This window comes from Callithrix jacchus, chromosome 11 (genome assembly GCF_049354715.1).
Source record: "Callithrix jacchus isolate 240 chromosome 11, calJac240_pri, whole genome shotgun sequence".
In the NCBI taxonomy this organism is placed as follows: Eukaryota; Metazoa; Chordata; class Mammalia; order Primates; family Cebidae; genus Callithrix; species Callithrix jacchus.
This window is the reverse complement of record NC_133512.1, coordinates 62,032,328-62,053,223: the sequence shown is the minus strand read 5'-3', so window position 1 is coordinate 62,053,223 and position 20,896 is coordinate 62,032,328. Positions and strand designations below refer to the sequence as shown.

At 33.6% G+C, this 20,896-nt stretch overlaps 1 protein-coding gene and 1 long non-coding RNA gene across 18 annotated transcripts in view; one reads left to right on the top strand and one right to left on the bottom strand.

Moving 5' to 3' along the window:
- The window catches only part of LOC118143689 (uncharacterized), a 116,888-nt gene extending 107,288 nt beyond the window's left edge, over positions 1 to 9,600 (bottom strand). Inside the window, exon 1 of the long non-coding RNA XR_008473541.2 lies at positions 9,466 to 9,600. This is a non-coding gene — a long non-coding RNA (uncharacterized LOC118143689). The remainder of the gene's footprint in view (positions 1 to 9,465) is intronic.
- RUNDC3B (RUN domain containing 3B) overlaps positions 1 to 20,896 on the top strand; it is a 207,653-nt gene that overhangs the window by 94,505 nt on the left and 92,252 nt on the right. For all 17 annotated transcript variants that reach the window (XM_054237809.2, XM_078342951.1, XM_054237811.2 and 14 more), the window contains 3 exons: positions 7,198 to 7,283; positions 17,068 to 17,157; positions 18,763 to 18,843. In XM_054237809.2, coding sequence (XP_054093784.1) covers positions 7,198 to 7,283; positions 17,068 to 17,157; positions 18,763 to 18,843 — 257 coding nt within the window. The remainder of the gene's footprint in view (positions 1 to 7,197; positions 7,284 to 17,067; positions 17,158 to 18,762; positions 18,844 to 20,896) is intronic.

The following is a 20,896-nucleotide window of genomic DNA, read 5'->3' as shown; positions in this document are numbered from 1 at the left end:
ACCAAACATATAACAATTACCTTTCCAAAGTATAATTTCCAAGTTTTTTATTCTTGCATTTTTAAATTTAGGATTCTTTTTTTCTTTTGGAAAATTTTTGCTCAGCAAAACTGATGAGGATATATTCAAATTACATATTTTATAAGCACAAACTGAGTATATGTTTTAATAACCAAGATCTATTATGTTTAAATCTAGTGACATAATTAGAAACACAGGTAACACATTTTTACCTCCTTAATATGAAAGTATATTTTTGGATACTGTTAATAGCTATGATTTTTGTCGTCTTTTCGAGACTATAACTATAAAGTTCACTTTCTAAAGTCAGTGCTCCCTCCTGCCAATCTTCAACCAAGGGCTTGTAGCAACAAAGAACTTCCTGCTTCAGTTATCTTTCAACTCTCACAGGTTGGATCAGTTTTCTTCTCTGTCTCACATGTTTTTAAACCAGTAAAGTTTTTCATTTTTAAATTAATTATAGTTAAATTTTCTTTCTTAATTAAATTTTTCCCTCGGATAAGAACTAAATCCTGTTTTTATTATATATCATTCTTTTTCATCCCAACTATTGTCCTTTGACCGGTATTTCCTCAAACTGCTGAATTTTTTATTCATTTGTTTACTTTCTAATTTTCTAACTTCAGATTTTTTAAATGTGAACTGTGAATTCTGCTTTTCATCTTAGTTGAGGTTTATCAGTTTTCCTTTTTTTGAGATGGAATCTAGCTCTCTTGCCCAGGCTGGATGCAATGGCACAGTCTTGGCTCACTGCAACCTCCAACTCTCGGCTCAAGCAATTCTCCGGCCTCAGCTTCCTAAGTAGCTGGGACTACAGGCATGTGCCACTATACTCAGCCAATTTTTGTATTTTTAGTAAAGACAGAGTTTCACCATATTAGCCAGGCTGGTCTCAAATCCCTGAGCTTCAGTGATCTGCCCACCTCAGACTCCCAAAGTGCTGGGATTACCAGCATGAGCTGCCATGCCTGGCCTCCATTTTCCTTTTATGTTTTCTTTATGGCTTAGCAATTATATCTAAGTTTCTTTAGGCTATGATTAAAGATTAGCTGTAGTTTGAATTAGTCAAATCTATAAAAGGTATTCTAGATGCTACATAAACATTCACATTTTCAAATCAAAAGTAGGAGAGAGGAACATAACAGTATATTCTAAACCCTTTCAATAGAGAGGAGGATATATTTCTAAAACTAGCATATCCCAAAATATAGAAAGTAATTAAGAAGTTAACAGACATTAGAAATATAGCATTTGGACCTGGGTGAACCAAAGAAACCCAAACCCTAGCTGACCAACTCCCTTAACAAGGCTCTTGGAACTAATCCCTGCACAGCAGTATATTATCCAGTAGAGAGTTAATATTTATTTTGTAAAGTACTGGTGTTCAGTATCAAAATACCACAGAACAATCATATTCCAAATCCTGTATTTATCTTTGTTTTGCTCAGGCCTCAGACAGATTCCATTTAGTGGAGAAAGAGAATTCTATGAGTTGCCTGGTTATGCTGGGAAGATTCTGTGGACAAAGATTAGCTCTGTCTTTATTCATTGCAATGAAAAGAGCAGAGTACTTTACTACTGAGTAAGTCACATCTGCCATTTGTCTGTATTGCAGGATTAAACAGATGCCTCACATGGCAGGCTTATTGAGGTTTAGAGCTGCAATCTTGAATGACTACTAGCATAGTGTCATCTTAACCTTGACACATGTGAAAAGATATTTCAGAACTGAAGCACTAAATTTGCCTGGTGAACAGTATACAGATAGTACACTTGTATCACAATTGTATCACAATTGTCTGTCCTAATCCACTGTACCACTTAGATTCACATTGTAGAAGCCTGTCACCATGGACAGTCTCATCCTTTTGTCTAGGTTAAGATCAGTGGGATGAACACAGTAGCTCACACCTGTAATCCCAGCACTTTGGGAGGCAGAGGCGAGTGGATCACCTGAGGTCAGCAGTTTGAGACCAGCCTGGCCAACATGGCTAAACCCTGTCTCTACTAAAAATACAAAAAATTAGCAGGGCATAGTGCTGCATGCCTGCAATCCCAGCTACTTGGGAAGCTGAGGCAGGAGAATCACTTGAACATGGAAGGCGGAGGTTGCAATGAGCCAAGATCACACTGTTACACTGCAGCCTGGGTGACAGAGCAAGACTGTCTCAAAAAACAAAAAAAAAAAAAAAATGAAATGTTAACCATTCCTTTCCCTGCTAAGTCTGTGACTAGTTTATCCTATTTCATAAGACTTAAACATAGCCTAACATTAAACTAGAATCAGCACTCTTAGAAAAATGACTTTATCTCAGCAGGCACTGACTTAACACATTCTTTTCTGAACTCACCCATCTTCCCCATCTGCTCTTGGGGCATTTGCTCTTATAAGCATATTATATGATCTCTGACAAAAACCACCCCCTGTTAAATCTTTAGTTACTACTATTACTAGCCTTGCAGATATTTACATTGGGTATTTCATGATATTCCAACTGATTTCAAGTTCAAGAAATCCCTTCTCCTTCCTGCTTTTTCATTTTCTTGGCCCCAAAATATGAGCTTTGTATTGTTCCTGAGTCCTTCCTGTCTTCTTGCATATTTTGTGAGGGACTGTTCCCACCATTTTCTTTGTTTTTAGTAGCAGTTCTTGTTTTTAGCTAAATTTGGCTTTCTTAGGTTTCTGGTCGCTTATCCTATACATTCCTTCTTTTGTTGAATTAGACCAGTTTCTGAATAGGCTAGGCACATCAGCCATCCATATATCCATGCATCCCTCCATCCAATAAATTTGCTTTGCAAATATTGAGCAGGGTAAGCAAAGTGCAGAATACAAGATATAACATGATTAAAAATTCAGATGTTATTCTCAGTGCAGTGGGGTAACTACTTGAGAGTTTCTTTTTTCTTTTTTAAGTGATAGAATACTCTAATCTGATTTTCATTTTATGAGAGAAACTTGGTGCTATATGGAGACTAAATCGAAGGGAGGAGTGGAGTAGAAGCAGATAATCTAGTTAGAAGGGTGTGATTAGAGTCTAAAACAGAGATGATCCCAAAGGTAAGAAAACAGTTTCTGGTTCCAGTGATAACAGAATATCTTGTATCAGAGGGACCTGCTATTGAGAACAACTATAAAAGTTGAATAAAATACGTGAAGCAACAAATTTAAGACATAGGGGAACAACCAAGGCATGAGAACTTGAGTGACCACAGTCCTGGAGAGATGGATGGTACGTGAGCTGAGTCACACATCCATCACAGCTTTAGCCTCAAGTTACTTGTCTGTTCACATCCTAGGTATAGAGACTGAGCAGAAAGTGGCGGAGGTGGGTGATTTTTATTTCCCTGGGCTAGACAAACAGAAGTTGGAGCTTGGAACTGCCAGTGAACAACAGACAAACGTTCTTGGAGTTGTGCATGCCGTTTTCCTATGAGATCATTGCCAATTCTAAGTCATCTGTAGATCAAAGCAAAGTCCCATAAACAAAGCTGAAAGCAGCAGGGAGGAGGTAAAACAGCTGACTGACGATTTCAGTCTAGTTCTGGAGAGATAGAGGTTAGAGATCAAAGGCAAACAAGGTGAAAGGTAGCTGTAAACACTCCAGGTTTTTGCTTGAGACCCCTGAAAGACTATTCCCTTGGAGTAAGGGAAATTCTGAAGATTAGTGCAAAAAAAGACCTAAAAGTAGTGCCCTAAATTGTGCGAGGTGATTTTCTAGTACTCTGACTGACTGCCAAACGAAAAATCTACTCTGGAGAAAGGTAGCCTCAGAGTTGCTATAAATTTTCATACAGAATGTCCAGTATACAATAAAAAATCCAGTATATAATAAAAAATCATCACGTATATCAAGAAACAAGATTGAATGACAGAAATCAAGAAAAATAAAAAAGACAATTGAAACTAACCTATAGGTGATAGGATTATGGACTTTTAAGCAATTATAATAGGTTCAAGAAAATGTAAATAAGTATGAATATTACTAGAGAAACAAAATACATAAAATTATTAGATTATTGGAATATTCCAAACCCAGGTGTGATGTGTCACACCTGTAATCGCAGCACTTTGTGAGGCCAAGGTGGGCACATCACTTGAGCTCAGGATTTCAAGACCAGTCTGGGCAACATGGTGAAACCTAGTCTCTACAAAAAAATACAAAAATTAGCCAGGCTGTACTGTAGTCCCAGCTATTTGGGAGGCTGAGGTGGGAGAATCACTTAAGCTTGTGAGGCAGAGGTTGCAGTGAGCTGAGATCGCACCACTGAAAGCACAATCCTGTCTCAAAAAAAAAAAAAAAGAAAAAACCAAAAACAAATAAAATGCAAGATATACATTCTTCTTATACGCACAGAGGAATTATATTAAATGGACCATTTTCTGAGCCATAATTCATCTCACTGAATTTCAGAGGATTGAAAATATATAAAATATGTTCTCTAACCACAGTGGAGTTAAGCTAGAATCAAAAATAAACAAGAAAAATAACTAGAAAATGTTTATATGAGTGAAATTGAGGAGGACTTCTAAATAACTCATGGATGATAAATCACAATTGAAATTGAAAAATATTTGGAAAGTACTGATCATGAAAATACAACATACAAAAACTTCTGCTTAGAGGAATAGGCTTAAATAGGCTTTTGTGTATTTTAAAAAAGAATAAAGGCTGGAAATTGGTGATCAAGACTTTCATCTCAAGAAGCTATAAAAAATGCATTAAACTCAAAGTAGAAGGGAAAAAAAAACAGTAAAAATTCAATAAAATTGGAACAAATATACAATTGAAGAAAATCAACCAAACTAAAAGTATTTTTAAAAAGATTAATGCAATTGATAAGCTTCTAGCAAGACTATTCAAAAGATCAGAAGATCAAAAGATATTATAAATTACCAGAATGATGAATGAAGAGACCAACCCAGTATACCTCAGAGACATTAAAAATTCTAAGAGGATATTATGAATAACTTCACATCAATTATATAAATTTGAAAATTTAAAAGAAATGGTAAAATTCTTTTAAAAAATTACTCACCAAAACTAACAGAAAAAGGATGGAAACATCTGAATATCTGATACTTGCTAAAGAAATGTAATCTATAGTTAAAAATCATCCCATTGCAGGCACATTTTTAAATTGTCTTTTTCTTATGGGTTTTTAAGAATTCATTGTATTTTATGGGTAAGAGGTGTCTGTCAGATATTTATAATTTAAATATCTTTTCCCACTCAGTGCTGCTTCTTTTTTTTTTTTTTTATAACTCTTTTAAATGCTGACAGTTCATTCCCTGGAACAGGAAAGAAGGTAGAGTGTATAGGCATTAAGGTAATTAGGTTGGTCAGTTTGACAGTGAGAAAATGAATTTCTTCCCTTCTAATGTGTCTGTTTTTTGTTTCTGCATAAAGTAGGGATAGTATTGTAATGTAAATTATTGGGAGGATTACTTATCTTCTTAATGTATATAAAGCTCTTAAAACCGGGCTTAGCACATATTAATTATATTTTTAAATGTTAACTACTTTTATTTATTTATTTTTCATAAATCTTCATTTTGTGGATCACCATTATAAACTGAAAAGGTCTAAATTCCTAAACCTCGTTTTTAGTTGCTCTGTTTCTTGGCCCAAACACCCTTTATAAGTCTGTTTATCTTCTGTTGTAGTAAAAGTTCCTTTGTTAAAGAAAAGAAACCGTTAAAATTAGCGCAACTTATCCTCACAATATAACAGAATGTGAATACACATTCAAATACAGGAAACTAAACACATCCCAGTTTTGTATGGACTGAAATTAATAAATCAGGAAGGAAGACTTTCCCTACATTTCTTATCTAGTAACAACATAGTCTCCTGTGCTGAATTTTCTCTGGAGAGCAACTTTCCTGACTTCATTAGTGAAATTATAGCCTTTTGATTCAAGACACCACTACTAGTTTCTGTGTCTTTTAGATAAAATTTCAAGAGAATTTTGAGACTACTGGCCAGCCAGTGACTTGCCTCTTCCTTCCTCTGTTCCAGTCAGCAACAGCTAACTGTAGGTTCCCCTAGGCTTACTCAGAATGGACAATGGACTGAGCACAGGGCAAGCTAAAAGCAATGTTGAGCTTGATAGGCAAATTGACTGGCATGCTAAACACACCCATATCATTCATTTTCTTCCCAGTAGTAGTACTGCTGCCTCTAGCCCAACAGATTTTAACCACTGCCTAGATTGATTCCTTCGTGACCTTTCCCATCCAAGAGTTTGGTGAATTCACTAGACTTGTAGACGTTTCTAGAGTATGTTTTTTTCCCCTGTTCTGGTAGTTGACAATCACATATATTGATTAGCATCACCTTTATTTGCAACTGCCATTGCACTGTTTTGATTTTCTATATATTGTCTCGATGAAGTTTTTTTTAGAGATTTATGAGTTGAGTGAAAATGAAAATAATTGAATTATAAAATTTTCACTACAAATATGATTTCTTATATTCTTTCATTCTAAATAGAAAGTCCATAAGAAAATTAATTGCATTTAGTAAGAATTGTCTGTTTCTGTGATTCTGTGCTAGAATATATTGGCTTCTGTTTTTTTGTTGTTGTTGTTGTTTGTTTTTCTAGTTTAACTATTTCATAATAGTTTTTAGAATTCTCTGGGTGCACCAAATTCAATAGCTCATGATTTGGATTCATGATAAATCATGAAATTTGGATTTTATTCCTAGTTGTATAAAACCTCCCGTGGGAAGCATAGGATTGAAAATTTTCTTAAGCTATGTTAGGCTGATTATTTTTATTAACGAGTGAGAAGTCCGTTTTTCATTATTTATGAGAGGGCTCATTTTAGTTAGCATGTTGATGTGGGGTTTTGAAGTAGAGAGTTTTGTCTTATATAATTACATTAGGTAATTCAAAAGAATCTCTAACCCAGGTAACTCAGTATTAATGTTCTGTCCCTTCAAAGTTAGTTTGACATGTTGTACCCTACATCTTCAGAGAAATAAAATATATACTGTAGGTAATCAAAATTTACCTATTTTATCTACCTAAATATTTTTCCTAGTCATTATCAAGTGTGTATTTTAAATAGCTGTTCTTTACATATTAAAATACTTATATTTTTGATGGCACAGTGGCAAAATATTTTTTTTAATTTTTTTATATTTGATTCTTTCTTCTTCCTTTTAGGGTAGAGCCTGGATCAGAGTAGCACTCATGGAAAAACATTTATCTGAATACATCTCTACAGCTCTGAGAGACTTCAAAACAACCAGGTTTAAAAGTCCTTTTAATTCTCTAATATATATTTGAAAGAATCGTCTAAAGACTTAGAAATCAGAATAGGATAAAGAACCAACTTCTAAAGTCCTCAACCATTTTATTTCCTCCTTTTCTTACTCCTCAGATAAATCTGTCTTCTTAGGAAAATATAATTTGTCAATTAGACATCTATCTACCTTTCTGTAAAAAGATGCACAGTATGCCTGGAATATTCTTTTTCTAAATAATTTCTGATTCATACTCTTTCAACTCTTGAAGTTTCATTCTCCCCATAGACTGTTCCCTGATGGATTTGAAGATTTAACTATGAAATTTCAATAGAATCTCTTCTCTTTTCACCACCCAATATTTGCTTATTTTTTTTGCCTTCAAAGAATATAAATTAATACTTAACTTCTTTAATTCATATGTATCATTAATGATTGCTTGTCTTTTTAGGACAATCTAAACCATTGTTTTTCTTGGATTGTATAAAGATGACATCCTTGCCATGTGAAAGATAGGACTTTGTTAATTTTTTGTGATGGTAGAAAAAAGGTACATATTAGGACAACAGTCATTCCTATAGTGCTCATCTACTGATGTTTATTTTTAGCTGTTGAAGAAGCCACTTTTTCTCCATATCAAAAGTATTTGTAAAAGAAAATATTTAATGATTTTAATAATTTAAACTGTTTAATGTAGTAGCCACTAAGAAGCCATATGTAAATTAAAATTAATATCACATAAAATTACAAATTTAGTTTCTTAAATACTGTATCACATTTCAGATGTCCCATAGCCACATGTAGCTAATGGTTATACAATCAAACAAATTTAGAGTGTTTTCCTCATCACAATAGGTTCTATTGGGCAGAGCTACCTGAGATATTTCTAAATTACCGTTCTTTTTTCTATCTCATTAATCATATTTCTGAAAGAAAAAGAAATGCTTACAACTATGAACTACTTTCGATAGAAAAAAATAAGCATAAACAAGTCCCATTTCTGAGATCTTAACTTCCATATCCTAATGCAGTGTTTGACATTCTGGATTTTGAGAAAATTTGGGCATTAATTATGCACATTCTTTCAGTTAACTAGCTGGTACTAATTAAGTATCTTCATTTAGTTGCCGCGATCTTTATTGGTAATATAATAGTAAACTTTTAATTTTGAGATACAAAGAATTGTCGTAATTATAAGTTGGACCAGGATAGAAAGACTTTTAGCTAAAAGAAATATTTGCATAGAGTAAATCTGATATATATTTAATGAGTTCTTTTCAAGCAACATGACACTCTTGAGATATTTCTAAAGATAAACAGTGAGATAATGATAAACTCTTAGGCATTCAAAATTCACTTTATAAAATACAGCAATTGTTTATCATTACTAGTAAGTTTCATTATGAAAGATAATAAGTATTGAGGATACTAAGGCTTGAAAATGAAAACAAAGAATAGTATCAGAATCTAGTAGCTCAAATCTAAAAATTCTATATTAATGAAATCAAAATCAAGTTTGCATAGTAGTCATTTCCTATGCAATTACCATATTGAATCAAAGTTATGATAGTCTTTTCCAAATAGAAATTAAATCATTAATATTTTCTCTAAATTGTTAGTCTTGTTTCTAAGTTTAAATGATTGGGAGGGGTAGAAATAATTCTTGAATAGATTATTTTTAGAGCAAGTAGTTTAAATATTCAAAGGGAAATGCTTTCTGCCTTGTTCTTAAGTGTTAACCATGCTTAAGAACCATAGAAAGGAAATGATTCAGCTCTAAAAAAGTACATGGAGTAAAAATATTCTGGTAACAATGCATAACCATACACTCTTCAAACAGAAACAAGGCTTAGTGTACAATGTTCATATATATGTATCTACACATACACATTTATTGAATAATAGGATTTAAATGTGAATAGAATACAATGGCTTTGTAGCTCTTACGAAAGGAAGTAAGTAGGGAGTTATTTCAGAGTTTTTAATCTTAGAAGTTAACTAAAAAATGTGGAGAAAAAAATCTTTTGTTTCTCCCCTATTTACACTATTTTTTTTACTGAGATGAAACCAAAGAAACTTCTTAATTCCAATTAAATTTGATTGCAAACTTCTAGTCAAGACAAATATATTCATAAGATTAGATTTGTAAAATGCAAACAAAATATTAGAAAGAGTATTTGTACCTTACCTTTTATCTGGATTCTTCCTGAAGTAAGTATTCCTAGAAGAATGAGAAATGATCTCTAATCTTTAGGAATCTGGAGAATATCAAAATAAAGTAAGTTTCTTCATGTTCTACTCTTCACAGATAAAGAGTAATGATAGCCTTTAAAATGGTAATACAGGTGTTTACCCCAGTGCCAGAGGAGGAGCTACATGAACTAAAGCAGGCAGGCAGGCTCGAAAGCGCTATTCGATGAAAACCCAAGGATAAGTTTGGGTGGAGGAAAGGTGGGAGTAGAGATAAAATAAATTTTGAGTGCATGACTATGCTCCAAAGCATTGAGAAAATTTCATGTGATCCTTTTGCTAAGGTGTAGGACGCCTTAATGAGCAGTTGAAAAAACAAACAAAAACTGTGAAGTGTTACATGGCTTAGGTATTGGGGTATAATTGGAAAATAGCCAGAGTTGGGAAGTTGGCAGAGTAATGATTAGAATTTAAGCTAAAAAAAAGAAAAGAGAGAGAGACTTGTTTTAGTAGGTTACTGGGAAGACCTTCAGATAAGAAGTAAAGTAAAAACTGAATTAACTTGTTCAAATTTTTAGTTTCTCTTTACCCACAGACTAAAAAATAATTAGCAAATTTAAGTTAAAAATACACATGTGATATTTCAAACAAAATTGAAAATTTAACAAGAATTTGAAGAAATAATTCTGGAAAAGAGTAAAGATAAATTAGCTTTATGGAAACTCATTTGTTTACTTTGCAATTATATCACAGTAATTTATAATGAAAAAGTTGTGTTCCAACGAAATGTTAATTTTCGCAATGTTTCAGCACATTTGAAGGAAGGAGTAAAGTATAAAATAAAACTTTGTAAATTACTGAGCTGTCACAAAGAAAAAATGAGTTGACAAACACTTTTATCAATTATAGAAAAGTAGACAGAATAGTAATTAGTAGCCAAAATCTTTTAAGAGATAAGAATGCACTTTGGAATCAAATATGTGCTAAAGTTTACATTATTAAGATAGAAGATAAATATTATTAAAAGGTACTTGTGAACTGCTACCTCACAGCACATAAACTCCAAATTAATCAGACTTAGTAAAACCCTTAGAAGAAAACATAGAAGTAAATCAAAACATAGATGTAAATCTATGTTTGGATTAGATGATAGTTTCCTAAGTATCATACCAAATGTAAAAAGAACAACAGAAAAAAGATAAATTGAACATAATAAAAATTAAAACTTTGTGCAAGGACACCATTAAGAAGGTGAAAAGATGACCAACAGAATGGGAGATAATTTTTACAGATCATTATTTGATAAGGCAGTGGTCCCCAACCTTTTTTGCACCAGGGACTGGTTTTGTGCAATATAGTGTTTCCACGGACCTTGGTGGCAGGACAGGTTTCAAGATGAAACTGTTCCACCTCAGATCATCAGGCATTAATTAAAGTGTCATAAGGAGCATGCAACCTAGATCCTTCATATGTACAGTTCACAACAGAGTTCTTACTCCTATGAGAATCTAATGCCTGATTGACAGGAGACAGAGCTCAGGCGATAATGTGCAGTGGCCCACCACTCACCTCCTGCTGTGCAGCTCTAATTCCTAACAGGCCAGGGACAGGTATTGGTTCATGGCCCAGCACTTGGGGACCCCTGTGATAAGGGTTTTGGATCTACAATGTATATAAAGAACTTTTACAACTCATTAATAAAAAGACAACTCATTTAAAAATGGGCAATGAATCTGAAATAGACACTTCTCCAAAGAGGATATACAGATGTCTAATAAACACTAAAATGTTGCTTGACAGCGTTAGCCATTGGGGAAATGCAAAACCACAATGAAATACCACTGCATACTAACTAGGATGGGTATGTTCAAAAGATCACTTAATAACAAATCTTTGTGAGGATTTTGAAAAACTGATTCTCTTATGTGTTGCTGGTGGGAAAAGAACATTGTGCAGCCACTTTAAAAAAGAGTCCAGCAATTTTTCAAAAGGTTAAACATAGAGTTACCATATGACCCAGCACATGACTCCTAGGTGTATTGTGGCTATAACCATATAGTGGGATATTATTCAGCCATAAAAAGAAATAAAGTATTGATCCATGCTGCTACACGAATGAACCTTGAAAATCTGCTAAGCTTAGCAAAAAGGCCAGTCACAAAAGACCAGATAGCATGTGATTCCCCTCTTCCTTAGTTACCAAATCTTTGTCTCCTCATCTTCAATCTCTTTACTACTGCTGGATCAATCCCACCCTTACAGAACATATGCTCCCACCTTAAAAAGAGAAAGATTCTCCATTGACCTATATTCCCCTCTGCTATTGCTCATTTTCTAATTCTGCTTCATCACCAGACTTCTCCCAAGCATTTCTTCACACTGTCATCATTTTCTTACTTTAGAGTCACCCTCTTATCCACTCTTGTCTGGCTTCTGGCCCTCACCACTCCACCAAGAATTTTTAAAAGAACACTGATAATCTACAAGCTTCCCAATGTAATGGATGTTTCTCTGTTTGCATTGTACTCCATCGCCCAGCTACTCCCAGTATAAGTTGACTGCTTCATCATTTTTTAAAAAATCTCTTCACCTTTAAATTACACAACATTCCATGGCTTTTCCTTAATTGCTTTGTCTCTTTTTCTGTCATCTTTTCCACTTAACAACATCTGACTGTCTGTATTCTCTGGGCTCAGTCCTGCACTGTCTGCTGTTTTTTCCTCTGTTCATTTTTCTCTCTTTTCTCTCTTCCTGGAGTTTCATCCATTCCCCTGGTTTGAAATGCCATCTATATGATCATGATGCCACATTTAAACCTCTAGCTAAATAGTTCAGATATACTGATTTTTTCCCCTGTAACTCTGATCACCCCTTCTTAGCAAATGATATCACTGTCTACCTACATAGTTGATTAACTGAGAATCTAAAAATCATACCTGATTCCTTGTTCCCCTCATACCCTGTAATCAATCCATAAACAAGTCTTATTGATCCTACCTCCAAAATCTATTTTGAATCTACTTATTTACCTTAAAAGTAAAAGAGATTATGTCAACTCCCACTTAAAACATTGAAATGATACCTTATTATTACTAACCAGAAGGCTCTGTTGCTGTCACGTTTCCTGGAGTCAAACCCTGGCTTCCCTGCTCTAGCTGTGTCTATCCTGAACAAGTTGCTTAATCTCTCTGGAGAATAATAGCAGCAAAGTTTAGAAGATGGTTCATGTAAAGTTATTACTATGCTACTCAGTGAGTGTTCATTATTATTATTATTACTGTTGTATGGCCTATAGATTCCTGTGTGATTGGACTTCTGTGAGCTAGGGTGTCGGGTTAAACACTTGAGAATGCCTTACTTAATGACTTTCCAAAATTGGGCTTTCCTTCCATTTATCTCTACTTCAACAACCTGTTTATTTACTTTATATTTATCATCATCTGTAATTATCTTTTTCTCTTGTTTCTTCCTTTTCTATTCCCCTAGACTATATGCTCCATAGAGAAGATCTAAATCTAACTTATTTACTGTTGTAACTATAGTAACTAGCACAGTTCCTGTCACATAAGAGGAATTTAATATATATTTGTTGATTTAAATAATTGCTGAATCTCACATTCTTGGCAAGACCTTTGGAAGTTGACTTTTTCACCAGGTTTTTTTTGAGTCCGAGTTTCGCTCTTGTTACCCAGGCTGGAGTGCAATGGCACGATCTTGGCTCACCGCAACCTCCGCCTCCTGGGTTCAAGCAATTCTCCTGCCTCAGCCTCCCGAGTAGCTGGGACTACAGGCCCGCGCCACCATGCCCAGCTAATTTTTGTATTTTTAGTAGAGACAGTGTTTCACCTTGTTGACCAGGATGGTCTTGATCTCTTGACCTCATGATCCACCTGCCTCGGCCTCCCAAAGTGCTGGGATTATAGGCATGAGCCACCGCGCCCGGCCCAGTTTTTCATTTTTATTCAATTTGACTTTGAATATGACATCTATTTATAATGCAAGAATCTGTCTTATTTGTCATGAAGGATAATTTTCTTATATCCCCTCCTAGTAGTTTCTTACATTAAATTGGGGAAGAGAATTAGCACACCAATAATGAAATTTCTTTGGATTATAAGACAAGCTTTCTTGTATTTTAATATTGCACTTTCAAGTATATAGAATAACCTCTGACTCCCACAAAAGGAAAATTTGAAGCAGGATATTAGGTATTATCAGCATAATTTTTAGTGATTGTTCACCTTGGATCCCATCCAAAGGATATTTGTTATTGGACGACTTAAAATGCCTTAAAGTATTCTTACAGAATGGACACTGAGGTGGCATTATAGGAATATATTTCAATTAGAGTTAAATTATGTGTGGTAAAAGAAAAGCATATTCTTATAAGGACATTATTTTAAATACGTTTCTAGTCACTAATATTTTTCTAAGCAACATATAAATGCTTGGTAAGGGTGGTATACCTAATAAGATCAGGAAGGTTTTTTTTCCCAGATCACAGTAATATCAAATAGTTGCTTATAATTTTTCCACATTTCTGAAATGCAAAAATTATATTTAAAGATATAGTCTCTAGTATGTAAATCTTTAAATGGAAGTTTCAGATATATTTTTTTTACTTTAATACTTTCAATATTTATATGTTGAAAGTAAGCAGTACAATGCTTTATTTAGATTCTTCTCTGTGTGTGTGTGTGTGTGTGTGTGTGTGTGTGTGTGTATGTATGTGTATATAAATATATATATTTAGAAAGGGTTTTGCTCTGTCACCCAGGCTGGAGTGCAGTGGGGCCATCTCAGCTCACTGCAACCTCTGCCTGACTCAAGCAATCTTCCCACCTCAGTCTCCAAAGTAGCTGGAACTGCAGTCAAGGGCCACCACATCCAGCTAATTTTTTTTATTTTTTGTAGCCATGTCGCCCAGGCTGATTTCTAACTCCTGTTGCTCAAAGATATCTGCCTGTTATAGCCTCCAAAAGTTCTGGGATTACAGGCATAAGCCACCAGGCCTGGCATAAAAATATTTTCCTTAGATTAAAAAGTATTTTTAACTAAAAAAAGGGAATTTATATACCTGACTATTATTGGATTAGTCATCTCAGGCTTTACTCATGGCTCATTTATTGTATGACCTTGGTTATGTAAGCAAAGATTAATGTTCCAATTTTTCAGTGAGGTAAAATGAAAAGGTTGAAATTTTACTATCTTTTGGAATCTTTGAAAGTATTGACCACAGGAATCAGACTTTTAGTTAAATTATTAGTATACTAGTTTGCATAAGAGAATAAATTAATTTTTCAAGACATCTTCTACCTCTTTCATACACATGAAGTCTTCAATTAAATGATAATACAATCTTCTCAGAATCAATTCAGTTTTCTAAATACTGAATTATTTTAAAATATATTACCTCAAACTTAGAGGTACATTTTCTAAAACATAATTTTTTCTTAAGCAGAACTAATAATTTTAAAGTTCGGCATATAATGGGCAGTCCTCTTAACTAGCCTTTCCTCTTCCATTTTTCCTTTCCTCTGTTTTTGTTACAGTAAATCAGGCCTTATGCTTAAGATATGCTTTTTTCTCAGTGGAATTACTGATTTTACATATAGCAAGCATTTTACTTAGCTTAAATCATTAGCTTAGAAAATTTACTTATTTACTAAGGAGTGAAACTAAAGCCAAAATCTCATTAAAACCTTACTGTATGAACACACATATAAAAGACCTTTAGATTTTAAAATATATCTGAAACTAGTTAATTTTTTGATGTGGTGTTCTTCAGTGCTCCCTAATACAAGGTGACGGTAGAAAGCAAGAAACAATAGTTTTGAGCTGATTTTAGAATGTATTTTTTAAACAATGATGGGTTGAAGATGAGGAATAAAAAAATGTAGACCTTTTCTTATATAAGAAGTACTAGGAATAATGAGCTATTTACAGTGTCAGAAAACAGAATTTTTTTCTAAATTCATATGTCTCATAGAATGTAATGGTCTGAAACCATTGGAAGCATAGTTCTTCCAGGAGTTAATAATATGATCTGCCAATAGCCAACTTAGCTATTGGACCAGGGACAAACTCTCAGACATATGTATTTGTCTAAATATATTTATCTTTCTGCAAAACACCTCAGTAAAGATGTAAAAAATTCTTCCATTTATTTTACTAATCTTTGTTAGGCTGGAAGTTTTCGTTTTTCTTTATTTATAAACATTAAAAACGATTTTAGTAAGTCTTAAGAAACAGAAAACATTTATTCCAAGCTAGTCTCCCCACCATATTCATTTGCAGCCTTACATCTGTCAGGGAGTAAATAGTTGTCTATTTTTTCTGTTTTATAATTTTTGTTCATTTAATATTTCTTATGAACTATACCATATGTTGAGTTCTTTTTACATATTTTTGTTTTACAAAAAGTAGGCTTAATAGAAGATATAGGAATTAAAGAAAGAAGAATTTGTTGACTTTCTTAAGCAATTCATTTAACATGAACTTGTGCAAATTGTTTTAATGTTATACTTTTCTTAATGGTAAATTTGAAACTAATGATGATTCCATCTGCATTTAATTTATGGGGTTTTTTTTTTAAAGTATCAAATAATGTTTGTAAAGGTACTTGGTAAACTGTGGGCAACAATTCAAAATCGGTGGTAGGATTATGAGCATATTACGTTTTTTGCAGAATTTATAAACTCAGAAATACTGAAAAGAGCAAGACCTTTACTAAAATGTTTCATTTTATTTAGTGGGATGGCATAGAGTGGTATTCACTGTCTTATATGTAATACAAATAGACACAGCTCTCTTATATGTAATGCAAATCATCCCCGGCTACTGATATAAATTAGTTTTTACACAGTGCTACATTTAAAAAGAAGTAGATTAAATGATTTTACATTCTTTTTTAGAAAAATAACTTAGACACACATTATGATTTTTCTTTTCAAAATATTTTAAAAATTAATGATAACCAAAACAAAAGGCTTTACAGGAATTAGCAAAGATACATTCCCATTCCCATTTTTGTCAAGGAGATAATGAATACTTTCTTTTTCATATACAGCCACTTTGGTAGCCCATCTGCTTTATTAGGATTCCGCTGTTAACATTAGCATAAATTACTAATGAGTGCACCTCCCAAGTTCTTAATCTAGTCTATAACCTTTGGAATTATAGAAAAACAGAAATTATTTTTATTTTTAGCACTCATCTACTTAGTTTTGAAAATAGATCAGTACAAATAACTCTGAATTTGCCACCTTTCACTTTATATTTATATTGCTTCACTATTAAAGAAAAATGCTGGCACTCTAGGCCCATTGAAAGAGTCACTTTGGGGATTCCTTTTAGGAGAGTTGGAAGCAGAATTATTTCTGTTATATTGGCAAGTTTTGGTTAGGTCAGGGTTTCTTTTTATGTCTCTTTATTTTAGTATAAATATCTTTAAAACTTAAGTGATGGAAATATGTTTTGTTTAAATATAAATTAAACAAAATTGAACTCTTCCTACAATAGTTTGGGCCCTAAATGATTTCTCTTCATCCAACTTCCATTTGTTTTTAACATTTTATATATTCACCATTTCATTTTTTAGGAGATTTTATGAAGATGGAGCAATTGTCTTGGGTGAAGAAGCAAATATGCTTGCTGGTATGCTGCTAGGACTCAATGCTATTGATTTCAGGTACTTAATATAACCAAATGCATTCGGTTTTTAAATTATTCTACATCTTAATAATTTCTACTTATGATTTTTTTCTTTCAGTTTTCTAAGTAAAGCACACAGCTGGATATTGTTATTTGATTCATGTTGTTCTCTCTCAAATGACAGTTTTTTCTAAATGGGTTTCCTCTCAGAAAAGAGACTACCTGAAACTTAACAATTTGATAGGCTTGCTCTGTAGCTTGAATAAAAAGAAAGCTTAGACTATATCTCATTCCTCAACACCCAGCTTCCCCAATGAAAGAAGGCTTTGAATCTTATCTGTTAGTATTTTTCAGCTACTGCTTTAAAATGAAAAGAAATAGACTAAACGTAGTTTCAAAGCCAGAAAGATTCTCATTATCTCATGTGTTGAGATAAAAAATATCCTGACAGGCTATCTTGGGTATCTTATGTCTCTTATGTTATGTATCAAGAATATCAAATAATATTGTTAAAATTTACTTTTATTAGCAAGATGAACTGGTTCCACACTGAAATAACAAGTGCTAAAAATGGGCAATATAAGTTATTTTTTGATTTATAGACACATTTTTTGCATTTCTTTAATTGATCCCAGATTTTACATTGTATTAAAAATAAAAGGTTTGTCTATAAGAAGATGCAAACACAAGGAATGAAGGAAATATTATATTTTTATTGAAATATAACATTTAAAAATTCAGGAATATTAACAAAGTAAGTGTAAGAAAAGTGAAATTCCACTTTTAGGTCTTGATAAATTAATGCTGCTCATTATCACTGAAGTTATTGTTTTTAGTAAAGCACTCCCTTTTCTAAACATTTGTCATTTTATAAGTCTAACTGTATTAAGATTTAATAAGCTTGTATTAGGTTAATTCGCTTAATTTTTGAGGATGAACATGATAAATGGAATGTGAAGATTGTCTTTTTGATTCCTTTATGGATGTTAACTTTTTATATCCCATGTCACTGGCTCTGTCTGAATGAATGTTTTACAGGCTTGTTTTTGTTCATTTGTTTGCTGTTTTATCGTTTAAAAAAAAACTGGCCAGACAATATGGCTCACATCTGTAATCCGAGCACTTTGGGAGGCCAACGCAGGCAGATCACCTGAGGTCAGGAGTTTGAGACCAGCCTGACCAACATGGCGAAACCCTGACTCTATTAAAAATACAAAAATCAGCTGGGCGTGGCAGCAGGCACCTGTAATCCCGGCTACCTAGGAGGCTGAGGAAGGAGAATCACTGAAACCTGGGAGACAGAGGCTGCAGTGAGCTGAGATCGCGCCACTGCACTCCAGCCTGGGTGACAGAGCAAGACTCTGTCTCAAAAAAAAAAAAAAAAAAACTGGGATAAGAATGTTAATTGTTTAATGTAACCCATTGACAGTGTATTGATTTGTACAGTGCCTTGTCACTGGTATTGAAGGTAGAATATTTTATTCAGGCATTTATTTGTGACAAGTAATAATTAAATTGCAAACAAAAAATTCACTCGCAGTTTGATGAGAGAAACGTCTCTGGCAAGAGATTTTTCATAAAACTTAACTTTGGTTTAAAATTTTATGTATTAACATGAAATATTTATTTTCTGTTGTATTAGTTTCTGCCTAAAGGGAGAGGGACTGGATGGCAGCTTTCCTGCTGTAATAGACTATACACCATATTTGAAGTATATCCAAAGGTATGTGACATTTTGAGATATGTTTTTAAAAATTTTATTTAAAATTAAATGTCTTGTGCAATGTTTGTTTGATTAAAACTACTTTGTACTGGCTGGGCATGGTGGATCATGCCTGTAATCCCAGCGCTTTGGGAGGCCAAGGTGGGCAGATCACAAGGTCAGGAGTTAGAGACCAGCCTGGCCAACATGGTGAAACCCCATCTCTACTAAAAAAAACACAAAAATTAGCTGGGCATGGTGGCATGCAGCTGTAATCCCAGCTACTCAGGAGGCTGAGGCAGGAGAATTGCTTGAACACAGGAGGCAGAGGTTTCAGTGAGCCAAGATAGTGCCACTGTACTCTACCCTGGGCAGCAGAACAAGACACCATCTCAAAAAAAAAAAAAAACTACTTTGTACTAAACATTTCTTTCAGTATTAGAAATCATTAAAGGGTAGAAACTCCAGTTGCGTTTTTGGTATTTATTATTTAAAAAAATACACACTTTTTATGTAAATATACACTTTTTAGCATACTTGTAATCCCAGCATGAAATTTTTTAAAGTAACAAAAGCATTTATTCAAAAACACTTTTATTCAAAATAACAAAAGCATTTATATTGCTGTAGTCATTATGATAACTTTAATAGCTCTGAAATAGTCTATTGAGATTTCAAAACTATAATTCAGTGTTTAGATTGTTTTCCATTTTTTCTCATTAAAAAAGAATAAATAACATTCTTATACAAATAAATTTTCCTTTTGTTTTCATTGTAAATTGTCAGAGATATTCAGATAAATTCGTGAAAAATCTGATGACTCTTAAAACATGTCTTTTAAAGAGTAGTAACAATTTATTCTATTACCAATATTGTGTGAGAATTCTGGATTTCCCACAATCTCATCAGCATTGAATATTAAGTAATGACATCTATAGATGTTTCTAAGGTCTGCTTGAAAGATTGATTTCCTGACTAGAATGATGATCTTTATATACTTGTCTTTCTATAAATTATTGGGGTACAGGTGGTATTTGATTATATAAGTTCTTCAGTGGTGATTTGTGAGATTTTGAAGTACGCATCACCCGAGCAGTGTATACTGTACTATATTTATTGACTTTTATCCCTCACCTCCCTCCCACTCTTCCCCCCAAGTCCCCAAAGTCCTTTATGTCATTCTTAAGCCTTTGTGTCCTCATAGCTTAGCTCTCACATATCAGTGAGAACATACGGATGTTTGGTTTTCCATTCCTGAGTTACTTCACTTAGAATAATAGTCTCCAGTCTCATCCAGGTCACTGCAAATGCTGTTAATCCTTTTCCTTTTTATGGCTGTGTAGAATTCCGTTGTGTATATACATACCACAGTTTCTTTATCCACTCAGTTGATGGGCATTTGGGTTGGTTCCACGATTTTGCAATTATTAATTGTGCTGCTATAAACATGCATGTGCAAGTATCTTTTCCAAGTAATAACTTCGTTTCCTCTGGGTAGATACCCAGTAGTGAAATTCCTGGATCAAATGGTAGTTCTACTTTTAATTCTTTAAGGAATCTCCACACTGTTTTCCATAGTAGCTGTACTAGTTTACATACCTACTATCAGAGCAGAAGTGTTCCCTGTTCACTGCATCCATGCCAACATCTACTGTTTTCTGACTTTTTGATTATGGTCATTCTTGCAGGAGTAAGGTGGTATTGCATTGTGGTTTTGATTTGCATTTCACTGATCATTAGTGATGTTGAGCATTTTCATATGTTTGTTGGCCATTTGTATGTCTTCTTTTGAGAATGGTATATGCATGTCCTTAGCCCACTTTTTGATGGGATTGTTTTTTTCTTACTGATTTGTTTGAGTTCTTTGTAGATTCTGGATGTTAGTCCTTTGTCAGATGTATAGATTGTAAGGATTTTCTCCCACTCTGTGGGCTGTCTGTCTGCTGACTGTTCCTTTTGCTATGCAAAAGCTCTTCAGTTTAATTAGGTCCCAGCTATTTATCTTTGTTTGGCTTGCATTTGCTTTTGGGTTCTTGGTCATGAAATCCTTGCCTAAGCCAGTATCTAGAAGGGT